At 42.2% G+C, this 21,310-nt stretch overlaps 1 protein-coding gene across 3 annotated transcripts in view; it reads right to left on the bottom strand.

Annotated features, from left to right (window-relative positions):
• The window catches only part of ADAMTSL3 (ADAMTS like 3), a 318,481-nt gene that overhangs the window by 52,783 nt on the left and 244,388 nt on the right, over positions 1-21,310 (bottom strand). For all 3 annotated transcript variants that reach the window (XR_009245576.1, XM_058665539.1, XM_058665538.1), the window contains exons 20-22: positions 14,026-14,179; positions 8,169-9,228; positions 545-672 (exon numbers count right to left, since the gene is read on the bottom strand). Coding sequence is in view for 2 of the 3 variants with exons in the window: in XM_058665539.1 (XP_058521522.1) it covers positions 545-672; positions 8,169-9,228; positions 14,026-14,179 (1,342 nt within the window). In the remaining variant the exon portion in view is untranslated. The remainder of the gene's footprint in view (positions 1-544; positions 673-8,168; positions 9,229-14,025; positions 14,180-21,310) is intronic.

The raw sequence follows: 21,310 nt of genomic DNA, 5'->3' as shown, positions 1-21,310 counted from the left end.
GAACATGAGCTCTCCACAAGCAAGCAAACTTCCTCCCATCTTAGCACTGAAACAAATGTTCCTTTGCCAAATGTTCCTTTGACATTTTCATATAAAAATGGCATTGTTTACCTCCTGCATCCTAACTTAACAATCACAGTACCCTGCAGGGGTTTTTAAGGATTGGCAACTATGCCAATGCTAACCCTGAAAGGAGATAATTCTCTCTCCTTGACTGGTGGAACTTCAAAATGTGGTCTGTTACATCAACATCACTGATTAGACCCTGCCTCATTCATTCCTGATTCTTCAAGCCAGCTCCAGAGCGGCCATTTTCAATGTGAGATCCCCAGAGAGGCAGCACAGACAGAATCCAGGAGCACGTTAAAGACGCCAAACCTCAGGCTCCACCTCCAACCTGTGACTGGCAGCACCTGAAGCCCAAGCTTCACCAAGCCCTCCAGGGCATTCCGGCACACACTGACATGTGCAATCGGCTCCTCTCGAGTTCAGTGTCAAGAACTATACAAAAATACGCATTCTAGGTTTTAAGCATGGACCTTACCTGCATACAGCACAGAAGAACTTTCCACATTGGAACCAAGACGGTTAGCCACACTGCATTCATATATTCCTTGTTCTTTCCGTGAGGGATTCCGTATCTGTATCTTTTCAGCTCCATCCATAATTATTCTGCAGGGCAGTCAAAAAAGAGGATGCACTCAGGGAGACATGGTTAGCTTCTAGTAGGTTACAGCAAGATGCATAGAAGGAAGACTGCAAAAATTATAGGGTTTGGGCTGACAGAAATTCCAGAGGATGGTCTTATCAAGCAAGGGGAACATTTGAGTTGGACAGAACTTGGAGAGACAGTATTCCCATCACACATTACACGCCAAAACAGACTTTTTTTGGGGTGTGGTGGCGGATGAACTCAATGCTTAACCTACCATATTAAAATTTTAAATTTTAATTTTGTTAACAATTTGATTTGAAGGGCAGACAGATGGAGAAACACTTTCCATCCCGTTTCACTCCTCGAATGCCTACAACAGTCAGAACTGGATCAGACAGAAGCCAGGAAGCCTCAAAAACGTTAAGTCACCAAGATGGGTGGGCTAAGGAAGTGCAGCCATCACTTGCTGCTTCCCAAGGTGCAACTCACCAGGAAGCGGCATACCTCAGACTCCTCCATTATGGGATGAGTGAGTCCCATGTGGGAATTTGACTGCCATGCCAAATACCCTCCCCTCAACCACGTTTTCAGAAAGAACAAAAATCACAATCTCCATGTGATGTCATACTCATACTTTCTGTCCAAATCCTGCCTAACTAACTGCAGGTATGGGTTTTCACACTAAAAGTGAGTGGGCATCTGGGAGAGCTTCTTTGCGGTGGACAGCAGTATCCATGTGACTGTTCATATGAACTCAGTTGAGGCAACAACAGGAAGGCCCGTGTTCCATATGGGATTTGGACCACGCTGCGATGAATCAGGCTACATTACATAAGTTCCTTATGGTTTCTCAATTACTGACACTCCTAAAAACCTGCTGAGAAAGAAAGCCACAGCAAACATCAGAGCATGTTAGCTGATGAGTAAGGCAGAAAGAGTGTGTGTTCTGCTTTCATTTTATTTCTGTCTTGGTGATTTGTACCTGTTTTGAAGTCATCTGGATCATGGACCCTTCTTGATTTCCCCATCCCCTTTGTAGACCTTAGCAATGGCGACAACTACCACTGTGACCCCACAGGCCATATAGTTCGTCAAACTCAGCTACATCTTCATTTCCTGCCACCTCATGGTGCTCACTCTATGATCCAACCATAATAAACTCCTACTTTCAGAACATTTCATGAGCTTTCACCACTCCCATGCTTCTGCACATGTTGTTCACCTGATCTGAAGTGTCCTTCCTCTTTTCTGGCAAACTCCCATCTCCCCAGCAAGTCCAGCACCAAATGTAATTTTCTCCATGACATTTTCCCCAATACTCCTACAGTGATCTCTTTCTTTGCTCTCCTCTACCCTTTCTGGACCCGTTTTCTCTGGTTCAGTTATTGATTTGATGAAATCACTATTTCATCCCACTAGGTTATGATTTTTTTTAAAGAGCAGAAACCAAATCTTATTCACAGCTGTGAAAAGTCACAGTGCAAAGCCTGAGTGCATGAATGATTAGAACAGAATAGAATGAAGGCACACACAGGATGCAAATTCCACCAGGTACACACATATGAAGAACTCAGAGGCAGCAGGCATCAAGCTCCCCAGAGCAACAGGAAGATGGCAGACCTAAACATCAGCAGGGTTGGATTTTCACTGACTAATTCCTAAGCAGCAGGCAGGCATCTGACGCAGTGATTACAGTGCCCTTAGAATGCTTGAATCCCATATCAGAGTGCCGGTTCAAGTCCTGACTACTCTGCTTCTGATCCACCCTCCCGTTAATGTGCATCCTGAGAGGCAACCAATGATGGCTCGCGTGAGTCCTTGAGTCCCTGTCACCTATAGGGTAAACCAGACAGAATTCTGGGTTCTTGGCTGAGCCATGCCTGCGGTGGGCATTTACGGAGTGAATGAGGCTGGAATATTTCTCTATATATGTCTCTCCCTCTCTCTCTGCATTTCAAATAAAATGAAAACAAATAAATAAATAAGAATCCCCATCAAGAAAGAATAGCTGGGTACAAACAGAAGTATAAGTCAGAACCACATGTATTTAAAGAAGTAATATACTAACAGATATTTTCATCTCTTTGTCTCTATATAACTTAGTAATCCTCAATTCCTTATTTGTAGAAATGACTTTCCTTTGAGCGATTTCTGAGACATCGTTGAGATGAGAAACATTTTTCTTCTCATTGAATAAAGGCCTTTAGGCACAGAATTCCATTTTTGAATTATCCCAGCGGAAAAAGGTTTATGAGATTTAGAAAAATCTGTCCATGGATAAGGATCTTTGCTACATAAATGGAATGAACATAAATTGGAGAGTACTTGGGTACATTTCAGAAAGAAAAAAAATAGAAATTAAAAATTGGGTCTTATTCTCTTAAAAAGTAAGACTAGATTTTGTTGAATAAATTTCCAACATTTTGTTCACATGCTGTAGTATGGTTTCACATCGTATAGTCCAAGTAATCTTTGAGAAAATCATTTGTCCAGTAGGGTTAACCAAAAATATTCACAATAACCTGTGAGGCATATTAAAACAGCCCTTCCTGTATAATTCACACAACTGTGTGAGACTTTTTTTTTCTCCAAATGCTTCAGTTAGAACAGAATATCATAATGGAAGCACAAGCATGTAAAAGAACCCATTTGTATTTTATTAAGGCAAACACTAGATTTACAAAGATAGAAAGTGAAAAAAAGGAAAGATGGCCAACCACGGAGGGTTGGCGTAAAGGAGAGTGCAGAGAGAGAGGGACGGAACTTGATGGAAGAGCGAGCAAGAAAAGCATAGAATTGCAGAGAGAGGTGTGTGAAGTTCCCAGGACATCGCAGAATCAGGAGGATCCATGCAACTCAGAGAAGCAGCTAGAAAAAAAAAAGAGGAAGGGAGGGTAGCAACTCGTTTGAAATTTGGTGAGTCAGGATCCCAAGCAGAGGGAAGGCCAGCAGGAGTCTCAGCCGACCCAGAGGTGACAAAGGCAGTTGGAAGAATCTTTTACAAGTACCCCCACCAGTGGCAGCGGTAGACCATGGGAGTGCCGGAGGCCCCAGTACCGGTGGCAATATTGAACTTATGGGTCACCCAGGCAGAGTTGGTGGCCGAGCAGGGGATCCCAGAGCCTGCTCACGGAAAGGGGGAACACCTTTGAGAGAGAGAGTAGTGGGAAGCTGAAATGCATGGACTAGAACCACTCTGACCCTGCTGCTCAGTAGCCGGTGGCGGTGGCTCCAGTGGAGTTGCCTGAGGTGCAGTGGAGGCCCCAGAGGTGGTGGCGTGACTGAACACAGGGCCGGCCCGGGCAAAGGCAGCAATGAGTCGGGGCTCCCAGATCTCGCTCTCCCGAAAAGGAAACATCTTTGAGAAGGAGAAGTGGGAGCCAAATGACCCCACAAACAATAGGAAGCAAGAAATTATCAAAACAAGGGAGGAGATTAACCAAATAGAAATAAAAAAAACTATATACAAAATCAACAAATCAAAAAGTTGATTTTTTTTGAGAAGATAAACAAAATATACACCCCACTGGCCCAATTTACGAAGGAAAAAAACAAGAGAAAACGAGGACTAATAGCATCAAGGATGAACAAGGCAACATAACGACTGACACTGCAACCATTAAGAAAATAATTAGAAATTACTACAAACAACTGTACTCCAACAAATCAGAAGACCAACAGGAAATGAAAGGGTTCTTGGAAACCCATCACCTACCAAAACTTAGCCCAGAGGCAACAGAAGACCTGAACAAATCTATAACTGAAGCAAAGATTGAATCAGTGATTAAGGATCTCCCAACAAAGAAAAGCCCAGGCCCAGACGGTTTCAGTACAGATTTCTACAAAACATTCCAAGCAGAGCTAACCCCAATCCTCTACAAACTCTTCAAAACAACAGAAAAGGAAGCAAGCTTTCCAAACTCATTCTATGCAGCCAACATCACCTTAATCCCAAAGCCAGATAGAGAATTAACAGAGAAGGAAAACTATAGACCGATATGCTAAGATCCTCAACAAAATCCTAGCCAACAGAATCGAAAAAAACATCAGACAGATCATTTACCCGGATCAGGTAGGATTCATCCCAGGAATGCAGGGATGGTTCAACATCCACAAATCCGTAAATGTAATACACCACATCCAAAAACTGAAGAACAAAATCATATAGTAGTATTGATAGACACAGAAAAAGCTTTCGACAAAATCCAACACCATTTCACGCTAAAAACTCTAAACAAGGTAGGCAAAGAAGGAACAATCCACAACTTAATCAAAACAATATATGAAAAACCCAACGACAGCATTATACTGAATGGAGAAAAATTGGAACCCTTTCCATTGAGATCTTGAACAAGACAAGGATGTCTGCTATCACCGCTGCTATTCAACAAAGTACTAGAGGTACTTGCAGAGGCCATAAAACAAGAAAAAGAAATCAAAGGAATTCAAATAGGAAATGAAGAAGTCAAGCTCTCAGTATTCGCAGACAACATGATCCTATATATAGAAGAACTGAGAGACTCAATACAAAGACTGCTAGAACTTACACAACAGTTTGGCAGAGTGGCAGGGTACAAAATTAATGAACAAAAATCAACAGCCATAGTGTATGCAAACAGCCCCAACATGGAAAAAGATCTAACCAGCAGGGTTCCACTCAAAATAAGAGAAGAAGATGAAGTACCTAGGAATAAACCTAACTAAACATGTAGAAGACCTCTTTGAACAAAACTACAAAAAACTTAAAAAAGAAATTAAAGGAGACCTCAAAAGATGGAGAAACATGCCATGTTCCTGGATAGGTAAAATCAATATCATTAAAATGTCCATACTACCAAAAGTAATATATACATTCAATGCAATCCCAATGAAATTACTCAAAACATTCTTCACAGAACTGGAAAAAATGATAAAAGGGTTTATCTGGAAACACAAAAAAAACACACAAATAGCCAAAACCATTTTGAAGAATAGGACGTTAACAGGGGGATCACGATTCTAGACCTCTGGACATACTATAGGGTGGTGGTTATCAAAACAGCGTGGGACTGGCACAACAACAGAGAGGAGGAGTAATGGAGTAGAATAGAAACAACAGAAGGGAACCCACACAGATACAGTCAAATAATCTTTGACAAAAAAACAGACAACAATCCAAGCAAATGGGAAGGTCTCTTCAATAAATGCTGTTGGGACAACTGGTTAATAGCTTGCAGAAACAAGAAGATAGACCCACATCTTTCACCATACACTAAGATCAAATCTAAATGGATAAAAGACCTAACCTGCATCAAAAAACCTTCAAACTTTTGGAAGAAAATGTTGGAAACACCCTGCAACATTTAGCTGTGTCACAAAATGAAATTTAAAAAAATAAATAAAGCAATTCTATCATTATCCATGATTTCAAGCAGGGGTATATTGCTTTTCAAAAGATGCTATTTACATGAACAGGTAATGAACTTATTGCTTTTCTAAATGGGTTAGCAGAGATAATTTAAATGCTTCTCTTAGTTTCCGATAAGGTAAATAATAATGGATGCAATTCTATTTACAAAAGCTCTTTGGGTCCTATAATCACTTTCAAAGTTAAAAGGGCTCTACAATCAAAAAGTTGGAGAACCTCCTTTAAAATTTCAATGAATTCTGGTGCTTACAGTTCTAGGTTAAAACAAAATTTTTAAATCTTCCTATCTTTCTGATGTAAGACCTAGTCTAACAATTAATCACTTAACAACTAAATTATGCCTAGATATCTTCTGGTGTTTCCTATATTAGGCTCAATGTGCAAAGTATATGATAAAAATAAAACACTTGCAGTATGAGGGGCTGGTGCTCAGTTGGCTAATCTCCAACTGTAAGTGCCTGCATTCCTTATGGGTGCCAGTTCATGTCCCAGCTGCTTCACTTCTCATCCAATTCCCTGCTTGTGACCTGGGAACTCAGTCGAGGATGGCCAAAAACCTTGGGATCCTGCACCCACATGGAAGACCCAGAAGAAGCTTCTGGCTTCAGATCACCTCAGCTCTGGCCATAGCGGCCACTTGTGGAGTGAACCAGTGAATGGAAGATCTTTATCTCCTCCTCTCCTTCTCTTTGTAAATCTATCTTTTCTATAAAAATAAATAAAAATCTTAAAAAAGAAAAACAACCTCCAATTTGAAAGTGCCTTATGCTCTACAGAATAACTTCCCATCCGCAGTTTTGTTTGTTTCGTAATTATTCCTGCAGGTACCAAAGGTGCAGCATGAGCTCTTACATTCCAATCAAAAGGAAGCACCATGTCTACAAATTTTTGGGAACCAACTATGAGGTTTGAAGACAGGAATGCAAAAGTGAATTGTTCTCTGTTACCCTCTCAAATAAAATAAATGAAATACATTTTTTTGGCACTAGAACTGCAGGATAGAGTCCAGTGCCATAGCATAATAGGCAAATATTCCGCCCGTGGTACTGGCAGCCCATATGGGTGCTGATTCATGCCCCAGTTGCTCCACTTCGATCCAGCTCCCTGCTTGTGGCCTGGGAGAGCAGCAAAGAATGACCCAAAGCCTTGGGAGCCTGCACCCATGTGGGAGAACCAAAAGAAATTTCTGGCTTCAAATAACAGGCCAACTCTGGCAGTTGTGGTCATTTGGGAAGTGAACCAGTGGAAAGCAGATTCCTGTCTCTTGTCTCTGTATAAATCTGCCTTAAAAAAAAGTTGTAGGATAACAAAAGTCACTTGAGATTCGCAGGCTTTCCAAGCTGCTCTTTGGGATCATAGCCTGATTCTGACTAATCATAAAGTCATGGGACTCTTTTTCTCACCCAGCTCATGAGAATACTATGAACCCCCACTCCAGGGGGCTAAGGTGAGCTCCCGTGTGGCTCCACATGTCCGAGATGCACAGTTTCAACAGTGTTTTAAAGGCCTCACAGTGGTCTTATGGACAAATATTTGTTGCTATACAAAAGGAGAATCTATCTACACTTAAGTCCATTCTTATTGTGTCCAACTGTGTGATAGTGATTGGGATAAAACAGGGGCCTAATTTTTAAAATTCCAGTGCATACGTGAAAGACACATTCATTTATACATGTATATATGTAATGTACTTATATGCTTATAAAGTAATATAATTATATATACATGTGTATGCATACTGTATATCACATGTATATATGTATATAATGTATTGTGCATAATATATGTACACAATATAGTATAATGTATATACACATGTGTATGCATAATTATATTACTTTATAAGCATATAATATAAGTATACATATGCTTATATAATTACATACTCATATTTAAATATATGTATTGTAAGTATATATGTATGCATGTAAGTGTATATGTGTATAATATATGTATGTTACATAAGTGTATGCATAAGTATATTTAATTTCTTTCCCAAAGGATGCTGCGCCAATACATTCTTCAAGGAAGAAATTTGAAAATACGTTTCCGAAAACTAGGATGGCCATTAAGGGGAGACAGAAACAGACCTCTTCGTGTACCTACTTTGCCGAGGGCTGCAACCGGGCTCCATCCTTGGTCCATGTGTAGGCGGCCCCTGGGGCCGTAGCAAGGTCACACAGTATATTGATGACCTCTGTCTTTCTGGTAATGTACACTGTATCTCCAATCCTTGCGTTGAGAGTCTTGTTAAACGAAATGGATTCGAGGTGATTTTGCCTGGCAGGAGTCCGTTCCTTGGGTTTCCATGTCTTTTTTGCATTCCAGTTGTGGGGCACACTCCCAGTCTGCCCCCTGAGCTGAGCTGCGGGAGGTACGTCTTCCCGGAGACCGCCCCACTGCATGTGTGCCGGCTGCCCCTTGGCTAATTCGGCCACTATCTGGTAGATCACCTGGGATGCCAGGTCATCGCTGACCTCTCCCATCTCCAGCAGCTGGCTCATGTTTCTTATCAGCTCATCAAACTGGACTGTATCCATACTGTAGGCGCCCTGCTTCACAGCCGCTTCAAACTGTTTGTTCTTGTACTCCCAGGTGTTGGGGTCACCTGCAGGATCGCTGCAATGGCCTAACAGAGCTCTCAAAAAAGGCTGGTTATGGATGTGTCCATCTGGCGGATAGAGCTCATTTTTATTACTCCGAGTTTGCCACATTTTATGCCACGTGGCTCCCAAGCCATTGGCCTCAATGTGGTCTATCCCGGGGAACTCCTTCATGCGCTCTCTCAGGGCCGGGTGTGCCATGAGCCGGTTGTCAGTTCCAATGAGCTTGAGGACAACCGTTTCCTGCGCGGGGCCAGCCAGGCACCGGTACACGCCGATGTCCGGGGCTGCGAGGCTGTGAATTTTTAGCGAGCCTGACTTGGTGACACCGTGCCGTTTGGAGTTGTGCACGCAGCGGCCGTCCTTCTCCCAGCGGATCAGATCCTTCTGGAATCGTCGCACGGGGCATTTGATGATCACAGACGTGTTGGGTAGCAAGTAGGCTCTGCTCCCCACCGTCAGGTTAATCCGCTTCTCTTCCCTAGTCTGAATGTACACTCTCTGCACGCTGAGTATCTGAGGATGCTGCTCGCTTGACTGGGCCTTCATCTCTGGTTTGACTTCTGCAGGGGAAAGAAGAAAAGAGAATGAAAACGATCATCCCAAACAGAAAAACATGTGTGGACAGTCATCTTCCCAGGCCGCGACAAGTCAACCAGTGCATCTGTTCTACTCTTTTTAAAATGGTTGAGAACAAAAAAAGATGAAGAGCATCATCCTAGAAGCTCAATCAACTCCAACATTGGATAGTTCAAAAGGGGGCTCTCCAACTTTGCTCCACATTATGATCACCTGTTTGAATTACAGTGACCTCAGTGGCCTGCATCTCATCCTTGGACATTCTGACGAATGGGGTACAGCTGGGCAGCAGAGTCAGCACAGGCTCTCCCTTGTGTCTTACTCTGTCATAGAAAATACCCGAAACGGGGTACTTTATAAGGACAAGAGATTTGTTTTGGCCCAAGGATTTGGAGGAGGTAAGTTTAACAGCATGAGCACTGGTATCTGTATGGTGACTGGTGAGGGCTTCATGGAGGTTTGACTCCTGCTGGGAAAGCAGAGGCAAGCAGGTGCATGTGGCAGAGTATGTGTGTGAATGAGGCAAGCTGCCGGGCTTGTTTCTGATCTAATCACATATTAGCCTTCTTGGGTCATTTATTTCCTTTTTTTTCAACTTATCTGCTTCTAATTTTATTAATCTGGTTGTATTTTTATAAGAAAAATTTTTGTTTTATGACATAGTTCCATAGGTTCTAGGGTTGCCGGTGCCTTCCCCAAGGTCCCTCCCCCCATGGAGTTCCCCTCTAGTTTGACAATGGATGTCCTTCATGAACAGTCACAAGTCCATCATGCTGTGATTGAAGTGTTTCCTGACAATGTAGGCATAGACATTGTCACAGAGTCCATCATCTTACTGTTGGGATAGTTTCAGTTCTTCTACTGGGAGTTCATCTTTGGTCCGTATGCACAGAGACATACAGCACTGTGTCTCCATATCTGAACATATGTTTCCGCTAAACTTCCATTGTATATCCTCTAAAACAGTCCACAACAGGGTGAAAACATTTTCATCAACATGAAGTTAACAAACATGCTACAAAAAATAAAAATGCATCACAAGAGTGGTGAAAATGAGAACTGAAAACCTTCTTGTAGGAATAGATGCTAGTGTGTGACCCTTGTGGCACTGAAGGAATTACAATTAAAAACTAAAGCTTCATTACTCATGATATGTAGCAAAATAGTGTAGAAATGGATGTTTACAATCTCAGGTGTTTACAAGCAATCCGTATCTTATGGATGATCAATTAATGAGTCACAAGAAATTATGGGGAGAGATACAAAGAAGTAGGAAGCATGAAAAAGATTTACAGCAAAAATAGTTAGATTTGACACTACAAAACTGCAAAGTGAAGGAAGAAAGGGCCATTTCATAAGAAGTTCAGTAAAACAGCCCCTTAGCCATATCATCGAGTTCACCAGGGGACAATCACTTAAAATGGAATTAGAGATGAAAGAGAGGTGGTTCCAACTTTTTGCTCTTTACAAGGGTTGTGACATTGTTGGCACGGCAGTAGCAGGTGTTGTCTTTTTTGCCGTGTGGGCATATTTACAAATTTCATTGGGAGTTCATCTTCATTCCTTAGTAGGAGTGTATTCTCTGCTGATTTTCCTTGATTCCTGGTTTTCTGGCCTCTATTACCTCCTTCATTTGTGGGGTTACGAGTGTGTGTTTGTTCTCTGTTGTTGTTGTTGGGTATTTTTGATGGAAGTTATCTTACATCACAGCAAACATGTGGTATCTGACCTTTTGGGATTGCCTCATTTCCCTTAGTATAATGGTCTCCAGTTGGGCCCATTTGGCTGTAAACAGTTGTGTTTTGTTCTTCTTAATAGCTGAGTAGTATTCCATAGAAAAGATGAACCACAGTTTCTTCATCCGTCCTCTGTCAATGGGCATATAGTTTGTTTCCAAGTTTTCTCAATTGTTGATTGTGCTGCAATGAATACAGGGGTGCATGTTGCTTTCTCATGTATTAGGTCTTCTGGATATATTCCCAGGATTGGAATTGCTTCCATTTTTTTCAAATATGTGAAGAAGTTCTATTAGTTCTTTTTATTAAATGCAGCCATTGATCTCAGGCTTGTGTTTGAAAGGAGACTTAGTATCGATTCAATCTTGCTACCTATTATTAATCTGTTCAAGTACTCTGTTTCTTCCTAATTCATCTTGGTAAGGTGTGTTTTTCCAGGCATCTGTGCATTTCTTATAGACAATCAAATTTACACATACTTGTTCATAACGATCTTTAGTACTTCAGTAGTGTAGGTTGTAGTGTCTTCACTTCCACATTTGATTTTATTTTTCTCTTTATCTTAGTCTAGCTAAAGGTTTTCACTTTTGTTTTTGAAGAAAAAAATGATGATGCTCTGCTTTTTAATTTTTAAAAAAGATTTATTTATATTTTTATTGAAAAGCCAGATATACAGAGAGGAGGGGAGTCAGAGAGGAAGATCTTCCATCTAATAATTCACTCCCCAAGTGACCGCAATGGCTGGTGCTGTGCTAATCCAAAGCCAGGACCAGGAAGTTCTTCCGGGTCTCCCACGCAGGTGCAGGGTCCCAAGGATTTGGGCCATCCTCGACTGCTTTCCCTGGCCACAAGCAGGGAGCTGGATGGGAAGTGGAGCTGACGGGATTAGAACTGGTGCCCATATGGGATCCCGGCGTGTTCAAGGCGAGAACTTTAGCCACTAGCCCACCACGCGGGGCCCTGTTTTTTTATTTTTTACTTCTGTTATATTCGTTCTGTGTCATTGATTTTATTCTAAAATTTGGAATTTGGTTTATTCTGGTTTTTCCAGTTCCTTCTAATGCAGCTATAGGATGTTTATTTGAGGTCCTTCTGTATTGTGACTGCTATGAACTTCTTTCTTTGGACCTCTTTAGTTGTTTCTCACAGGTTTTGGTATGTTGTATGTCTACTTCGGTTTGTTTCAAAAAATTGTAAAATTTCCTTTTTAATTTCTTCCTTGATCCATTGTTTATTCAGAAATAAGTTATTTAATTTCTGCCTGTCTATATAATTTCCAATCTTTTCTTGTTATTTATTTCTAGTTTGACTGCAATGTGGTCGGAACAGACTTACCATACAATGAATATGTGTGTGTGTGTGTGTGTTGTTTTTTTGAGTTTCTGTAATAAAGCTGATTGCAAAACCAAGCTTTACACACACACACACTTAAAATTTTGAAACAGTTTATGGAAAGTATCATGAAAATTGTGCATGGGTTGTACACATTTCTGCACCAAAGTAAGCATTTTTAGTTCCATTTTCCACAAGTTCTTTGATGTACTTACTGAAGTACAAAAACGTCTGTGTGTATATATGTAGACACACACAGTTTAAGATACAGACATGTTCTGAGAATAGTGATGCTTGATGGTTGCTGCTGTTGTTGTTATTGTTATGGGAACAGCATAGAGTGTACTCACACAAACCCGATGGTCCAGCCTGTTGCACAGGCTGTATCTGTGAGCTCCAATGGTCATGAAGAATATACGAGATTAAATCAAGCCCAAGCTAAAATGATGTGATTAAGAAACATGGTAATCAGGAAAATGCTGCCTTGAATAACACGGCAAACTATTGCGTAGAAAATTTTGTTTATAAGTAGGAGTATACTCTAAAACACATTCCTGAATGAGTGACATAACTGCTTATCATCATTACCAAGTGCTACGTGCTGCACATAAATGGAGGTACTGTCCTCTCAGCCTGGACAGTGTAGCAGGTGTGTTTGCACCAGCATCAAAACAGACAGGTGAATGATGTGCTATGTTCCAATGGCACTATAGCCGTGATGCCACAGGCAAAGGGCACTTTCCAGCTCCATTTTAATCTTAGGGGGAAGCAAAGGTCTCCCTATGTGTGGAGTTACTATTATGAGGCCATGACTGTGTGTGTGTGTGTGTACTTTTGTGTATAGTAGAAACACACACATATTTTCCCTGATGTTGCATTTAAATAATCATAGTTCATTTCTGATTTTTCCAACCAGAGGATGAGAGGATTATCTGAGATAATGAATGTTATATTATAGCAAAATAACTAAAGGAAAACAAGAAACATTCCCAGTAATTGTAACTGCCAAAGTGCTTGACCCAAGCCTACCTTCCCACCACCCATTAGCATACTGATTTTCATTCGCAGCACTGACAACTTTCAAGGCCTCTGTATGAACCCCTCATAGGAAACATACTGATACATGTGCAAACATAGGTTCCTTCATGTACACGGAAAGTGGGGATAAATGCTACTTGTGTATTAGCTTTGGATACAGTGAAGTCACCTTCATGCTTGATGGCAAGCTTAGTATTTATAATGAATGGAAGAGGTGTCCAAACTGTCGTTATTTAAAACCAAAGTTACTCCCAGGCTTGCAGTCTTATTGGTATTAGATTATACACAATTTTAAAAATGTGTTAAAATGTTCAGCTTCTTAAACAGAGTGAATCCAAACACAGAGTCAGCTAGGCGACATTTCAGCTTACTTTCCAAGAGGAATGTTCGGAAGCTCTGAGTGGAAGGCATCTTAGTAGAAGTGGAGGATCTAAATCCTAGCAAGAAAGCCTTAAAGGTTCATGTGTTGAGTGGATGGCCATTTCTTAAAACTGACACTACTTAGGACCATACCTTAGGCTTTCACAATCTACTATCTGCTTGCTTAAAGCGTTTCTAGGTTCTGTTTGATCCTCTGTACTCACAGGTAGATACATGGCTGGTGCCGAGAGACACATCATGACAGAAGGAGCAGAGTCAGCCTGTCTTGGTGAAGCACGCACTTCGCATACTTACTGCTGCATGCAGGCATCTGGCAACCCCGGACCAGCGGGAACCCAGGCAGAGCCCTGCACATCGCTTCGCTGACGGCCACACGCCGGCCTTTGGCCGTCAGCCTTTGACACACCTGCTTTCTTCTCTGGGTTCCAGCACCACAGCTGACGGAGCACTGCAATGAGAGGTGTGCAGAGTCGGGGGAGTGTGACCAGGTGAACCCAGCCAAAGATGGCAAGGTCTCCATGGGAGAAAGAGGGGGCGCTCCAGCAAGCCACGTCCTAGGCTAGAGTCTCACAGAGGATGGCTGGAGCTTGTGCTCTCCTCCTCCCATCTTCCTCTCTGCTCTCCCCTCCTCCATTCTTCCCTTGCCCCATCCTCTCCTTTCGTTTTCATTCTTTCTCCTTTCTTGTCCCCTCCCTTTTTCTCTCCCTCCCTCCTGCCTTCCTTTCTCCTTTCTCTCTCTCTGAGTTAATCTCAGAGGTTAATGATTCCACTGATTTATTGTCATGGCACTTACTTCTCTGGCATTGTAACTGAGATCTAATTTATCTAGTTTTTTCATTAGATTTTATGTCCTTTATTTTTAGCTGTCTGATTATATGGTAAAATGCTTTTAAAAAACCTGACATGGCCTTACTGCCAAGAATCCAAGATATAAAAAGAAAAAAAATATTAAAAACTGCTCTATATAAAGTAACATTCATTATGGGCACATGCTAAAAGCCCACTCTAACTGCTACGCATAAAGTAGCATTATTATGTGCACATGTAATTTACATTTAAACAGCTGACGCAATTTTATCATAGATTATATATAATATACTTGCAACTTAATCTATGCAAGTATATTAGAAAAAAAATAAAATGAAACTGTGGAATGTGTGGCTTTTAATTCCCCAAAGTAGTCTCAAGTTAACAAAGAAGATTTAAGAAACCAACAAGGTAATTGGCTAGTGATTTTTTAAAAAAAATTCATTTATTGAAAAAGGAGAGAGAGAGACAGAATGATCTTCCATTCTCTGGTTGACTTCCCTGGCCAAGACCAGAAGTGTGAAACTTCATCCAGGTCCACACTGGTAAGGAGTCAAAGCACTTGGCCCATCTTGCACTACTCCTCCAGGAGCATTAGCAGGGAGCTGCAGCAGAAGTGGAACAGCTAAGACTCCACAGAGTACTTCTATATGGAACGAAGGCCTTGCGGTCCATGGCCCATAGTTAGTGATTTTTATTGATATATTTTGACTTAAGTGAGTATGTATCAATTTGCTGACAGGAAGGATGAGGAAATAAGCTCAATCCCATTTGCTCTGCAAATTTCCAATGAGGTTTTATGGTATGATTTAGATAATGCCATGTCTTGTTTTTCTCAACATCAATTCTGCTAATGTCTGCTGCTCCTCATCTGCTTGGCGAATTTGAATGGCTTCTGAAAACCAACCTGTTGTGTCCATTCTCCACGGTGTTTATCTGGCCTGTTCTAGCCCTGGCAGCCCATGACGGCACTTCAAGGCATCCATGGAAAAACAGAACTATAAGAGAAGTTTATTTTGGTGCCTCAAGCTCTTGAAATCCAGGCCTACTTTTCCCCCATGAACTTTCTGAGGACCCGAGTATCTCTCTGTTTGCAGTTCTTCCTTTCCTGTGTGTTTTGCTTGTGATGGAGCTTGTGTGGGTGCCCCCTTTTATGTTTTCTCGTCCATTCCCCACCCCACTGCTCCAGTTGTCTCTTCAGCTCCTTCCACTGTTTTCTGATCTCTTCTGCGAACTCGAAGCTTACTTTTTCCTTGATAGTCATCTCCTTGGGAAGGAAGGACTGAGTCAGCTTCTTAGCACCTTTCCCGGAGGGTGGGGTTGGGGGGACACCTGTACTCCACCATTCCCATGGCTCTTGCATTGTTTCTCTTTCTCCACACGCTGATCCGACCCTCCCCACTCCCTTCTTGTTGACCCTTAGATTTCATGCCAGTGCTGAGAAGGCTTATGGCTGTTCGGAAATTGCACAGGTAGGGCAGGTGACATCAGTGTGTTGTTTTCAACACTCTCTTACCACATCTCTTATTACCCTTACTCTCTTCAGATTTTGGCATTTGAGTGGGTGGTGTGACTAAGCTCCCTGGGTAGTAAATCCAGCAATAGCTGCATCCTGGCCTTTGTCTCACTACACCTCTGGCAGTCTTCCTTGGTGACAAGGCTTAAAGCTATGTTTTCAGCTCTATCTCCCCCCATAGTCTCAGGGGTGGCTCGTGGTCCTGCACTCAAACACTATTGAGTAGGCCATTAAGGTCTGTCACACTGTGTCCTGTAGAAATCTATACCCCTCTCAATGCCAGAGGATATACTGATCAGTTTTCAGGTTTGCCTCTCATTTTGGTCTGGATTTTATGATCTTGGAATGTATGTTTCTTCATGTATAGTTTGGGATTATGGCCACTTTATTGTTCTTTAAAAATGGAGCATTCTTTTTCATTCTTTTTGTGGGTTAGGTTTCAAAGAATAGAAATGGAATTTAAAAATGCCTTTATCTAAGGCCAGTACAGTGGTTCAACAGCTGGCTAATCCTCTGCCTGCAAGTACCAGCATTCTATGTAGGTGCTAGTTCATGTCGTAGCTGCTCCACTTCCCACCCAGCTCCCTGCTTATGGCCTGGGTAAGCAGTTGAGGAAGGTAAATAAATACTCCAAGTCCTACCCGAGTCCTACCAAGTCCTACCAAGAATGGCTGAACCCTCTCCTCTGCTTCTACATTCTACCATCTTCTCAATTCCCAGTTTCAAAAACCTAATCAACCTGTGCCTTTTTTGATCGCTGCCCACAATACTCTAGTCTTTCATTTCTACATGTCTGCACTGGCGCTAAAAGTAAATAAATAAAAATAAAAAATGGAAATAAAAAATGGAAAAAAATTACATTTGGCAAGCACTGAGACAAAGAGGGAAAGAGAGAAAGAGAGAAACAGAGAGATCTCATATCTGCTGGTTGATGCCCCAATGTCCTCAACATCCAAGGATAGGCCAGGCTGAAGCCAGGAATCTGGAACTTCACTTCCCACACAAGTGACAGGAAGCCATTATTTCATTATTGCCTGAGTGTATTTTAGTGGGAAGCTGAAAATCAGGAGCAGTGCCGGGTCTTGAACTTGGGTACTGACATGGCCGCAGTCGTTTTTCAATACCAGTTCTACATTTGCACCATTTACAACAGTTTCTTGGAATTCAGGGAGACTTTGATTGTTTTCTTTCAATTTTCTCATAGTAATGTATGTGGGGTACTTTATTGGGCTTTAGGTACATAGCTGTAAACACTATTTCAGCTATTGGCCTCATTTAACTGTGAGTTCACTGAGGGCAGTTTTCTCAGTTTACCCCACTGCTTTTGGTGCCTTGGGTTACCCAACATAGTGGTGTTCAGTGGATGTCTGCTGAATAAATGCCCAAGCATGCGTGGCTGTGGAAATAGGAACATATAGCAGAGTGGAAGCTTTCACAAGTCTCCTACAGCCAAAGCACCAATTCCAGTGAAAACATGTGAAAATGGTCATTCCTTGCTGGCAACCGCAATTCAGCCAGAAAAGCAAAGTGTATTCGGGTTTTGTGTGTGTGTGTGTGACAGAGAGAGGGGGTTGGAGGAGACTGGGAGGAGAATAGGAGGGAAAGGGAAAGAAAAAGAGGGGAGATTTAAAATACACAGGACAGAGAGAGAAGTCCATGGATTTGAATACATGAATGTATTTTTGAACACATTCAACTGTAAGTAAACTATCCAATTGAATACCAAAAGACATTGTTACGCAAGTGCATGAATGACCATCTACATGGTGATTTGTAATAAGAAACACAATTAAGACAATATGTTTTAAAAAGATTAAAGGGAGGGCTGGTATGCTAGCATAGCAGGCAGTCTCTGCCTTACGTTGTTGCCAGCCCTTACGGGCACCTGTTCATGTCCTGGTTGCTCTATTTCCTATCAAGCTTTCTGCTAATGGCCTGGGAAAGCAGTGGAGCATGGCCCAAAGCCTTGGGACCCTGCACCTGTGTGGGAGACCAGAAGGAAGCTCCTGGTTCCTGGATTCAGATCAGCTCAGCTACGGCCACTGTGGACATCCACTCCGAAACCAGTGGATCAAAGCTTCTTCACTGCCTTTCCTCTCCGTAACTCTGCATTTCAAATAAAAAGAAAATAAATCTTAAAAAAAGAAAAGAAAATGTCTTAAAGAAGCTTACCCCAGCCTCTTAGACTTTGTAGAAAGGAGTGTAAAGGCTATCACTTCTTGATGGCCTTTCCATCCTAAGTTCCAGCAATGGGCTGAAAGTGTGTGTGTGTGTGTGTGTGTGTGTGTGTGTGTGTGTGTTAGCAAACCTTTCCTGTATTTGCCTGCTATTAAGTGTTTCACAACAGGTTCCCAGGAATAGAAAATTCTGATTTTTATTTCTGTGGCACGAAAACTGCCATTCTTGCTGGTTTTAAGCTATCCATCTGATACCAAGTGCAGAAGTTGAGACGAGACCACAGCCATTTTCCCTAGCTAGTGAGAAATGATTCCAAGACACTATTGCCTTCATAAGTCATAATTAATAAATTTACTAAGAACCTGGGAGGGTACATTGGGAAATGCACATGTTGTGGGCAGAACTTGAACTGTTCTTTGCTTAAAAAAAAGGTCCATTTGTAGGAATCTTCTACTTTTTTACTTAGTGTATGGAGATGTATTTCAAGAACTCAAGAGCTGGAAGGCAGGTGTAACTAAATACAGAAAATGAAGAGGTCAGAAATAATGAGAAATTTATACAAAATAATGGTGCAGATAATGGTACCCTGACCAAGACAGGAAGTGAAGTAGTGCAGCAGGTTGAGATGGCATGGAGAGGTTGTTCCTTTGCTGTCCTACATTGATATAACCCAATGTAGGAAAAGATGGAAAAATGCAATGAAAAGATGGTAAGTTTATTTGGGGGCAAAATATTGAAAATCCTCATAGTTTTCCCTATGAACTTATTGAAGATCCTCTGTTTGTTAGCTGGGGATGTGGCATGTCTTCCTAGACTTGGAGAGTCCCCCACAGACACTGAAGACATCAGGACGTAGAATCAACCACAGAGCAAAAATCCAGCAATGCAAACTCAACAGTCAAATGCCGAGCCTTGTGGGGGAACTCAAGTAGGCAAGCCAGCAGAGAAGACACAGTTGAATTCACAGGAAAGCTAACAAAGCCCCCAAAAATATCACAAAGGAGAAAGCTGAATGTAGACAGAATGTACAATCAAAGTAGAGAAAATACAGAACGAGGGAAGGTGACTGGATTTCAGTCCAGGAAAGAGGACAGAAACAGGTGTACTGCAGATTCATGGGACCCCCACCCCACTCAGGAACACTGCCAGGCATGAGTCAATGTTCTTTTCCTGCAACCTGGAGAGCTGTGGACAAGAACAAAAGGCTCCTTTCTGCACAAGGCTTGATCCAGGTCTAAGGAATGGAAGCAAACTGCTCAGTCAGTGAATGGAGAAAAGCTCAAACATGCTGTGAAGGCATGTTGGGGCAAGAGGACCATTAGGCCAACAGGGCTGGCTCCACAAAGAATGCAAATCTTGGCACGGCTCCTCAGCAATTCAGTGTCCAGCTTAGTGGCCAGTGCCAATGTGGAAAGACTTTATCCAGAACCACAAGATTGTATGGCCACCTCCAAATGAGCCATCCTGTGGCACAACGACCCATTTGGCAGGCAGGTGGGTCATTTGGGGCCAGAGTACCTGCCAAGATAAAGCAGCTCTGAAATGAGAGGAAATTTCATCTAATGGAGCAAAACTGAACCCAGCAGGAAATGCGGACAGGGGTGCGTCAGGCTGTGTACCTTGCTGGACTGAAGCTGAACTTTGGCTTTTGAAGTCGGGGGCTGAACATGGCTTTGCCTCACTGAGTATGCACCTACCAGCTGAGGGCTTCTTGGGTTTTGGCTTTGGCTGCAAGGGAGAGGGTGTCTTGGTTGAGTTCAGCTCTAGGTATAGCAGATGTTGCTCCTTGCTCTGAAGCAGGACTGCCTAGGATCCTGGCTGCCTTGGGCTCACTCCAGATCACCTCTTCTTTTGTTTGCTTGCTTCCTCCTCTTGTTTTGTTTTTCCCCAGCAAAATCCTTTCCACAAATCATTTAATGTTTTTGTTTCAGTAGATCTAAGCTTTTTTTTTTTTCTAAAGCATGCCACTTCAATTCCACCTTGCATTTTCTCTAACTTTGCAGACTCCTAAGGAAGAGCATTGACTCTTGGGGCTCCATAGCACCCAAGGACCTTCCCACAATAGCTTCACCACTGGCCTCAAGGAGAGAGTAAGCCAGAGAAGACCACCTAGGTGCTCTGCAAGAAGCTGCCCAACGAAATATAATACCTGTGAATGAAAAGTGGGAAGCACTGTGTGATTTTAGGGAGTGGAAGACTTCCTGGAGGAAGAGAGCTTAAAGCCACACTTAGGATTTGAGGGCCTCAACATCAAAAACACTAAGGCAAACCACACAATGTGCATAGCAATGGCATGACTTTAGCCATCCATAACTGGAACAGCTGCTTCCAAGGCAACAGCTGCTTCCAAGGCCATGTCATGAGAAGAGGGTGGTAGATGGACGATGCCCGATACTGAACTGGGGACTTAGTGCATTTTGTCAATATACTCACTGCCCTTTCTTAGTTCTTGAGGTTATTCCTGAGGTTAGAGCTAGCTCTCTACCTCTTTAATCTAATCTGGTCGCAAGGACATGAGATTACTCCCCTACCCACCCCCCCCACCGCTGATAATGTACCTGATAGGATACCTCAATTACCTGCTTTAGAATCTGTGTTAAACCTCAGTGCAGCATGCAGCAAGGGAAAAGGACTGGGATTAGAGCTCTGTCAGTCCAAGAAAGACCACTTTGGCTAAAACAGTAACACCTGGAAAATTCTGAGCAAGCAGATGATTTAGGAATATCCTGGGCCATTAGATGGTCTAGGGATGGAAGAGCAGGGAAATCAAGTGGGCAATGTCACACAATAGAAAAGAACCCTTAGAATAAAGTCAAAAGGAATGGGCTTCTATGCCTACCTGGCTAGCGGTGGGAGCCCAGGCCACTTACTTATGCTATCAGGTTTTACTCACCTGGATAATAAGGCATCACTACTAGAATGTGTTAAGCCATGCCTGCATTGTCATGATGTGCCAGAAGTCTACTTTTTTCAATCATTCAAGCTTTGATGATGAAGGATAAAACTTGCAGCAGCAAGATGGAAGAAGTGAAGGTGTGGAAAGCTCTTTAGGAAGATGAAACAACAGGACTGAACAAT

This window comes from Ochotona princeps, chromosome 6, assembly GCF_030435755.1.
Source record: "Ochotona princeps isolate mOchPri1 chromosome 6, mOchPri1.hap1, whole genome shotgun sequence".
NCBI lineage: Eukaryota > Metazoa > Chordata > Mammalia > Lagomorpha > Ochotonidae > Ochotona > Ochotona princeps.
The sequence above is the reverse complement of the archived record's forward strand: the minus strand, read 5'-3'. Positions and strand labels throughout refer to the sequence as shown.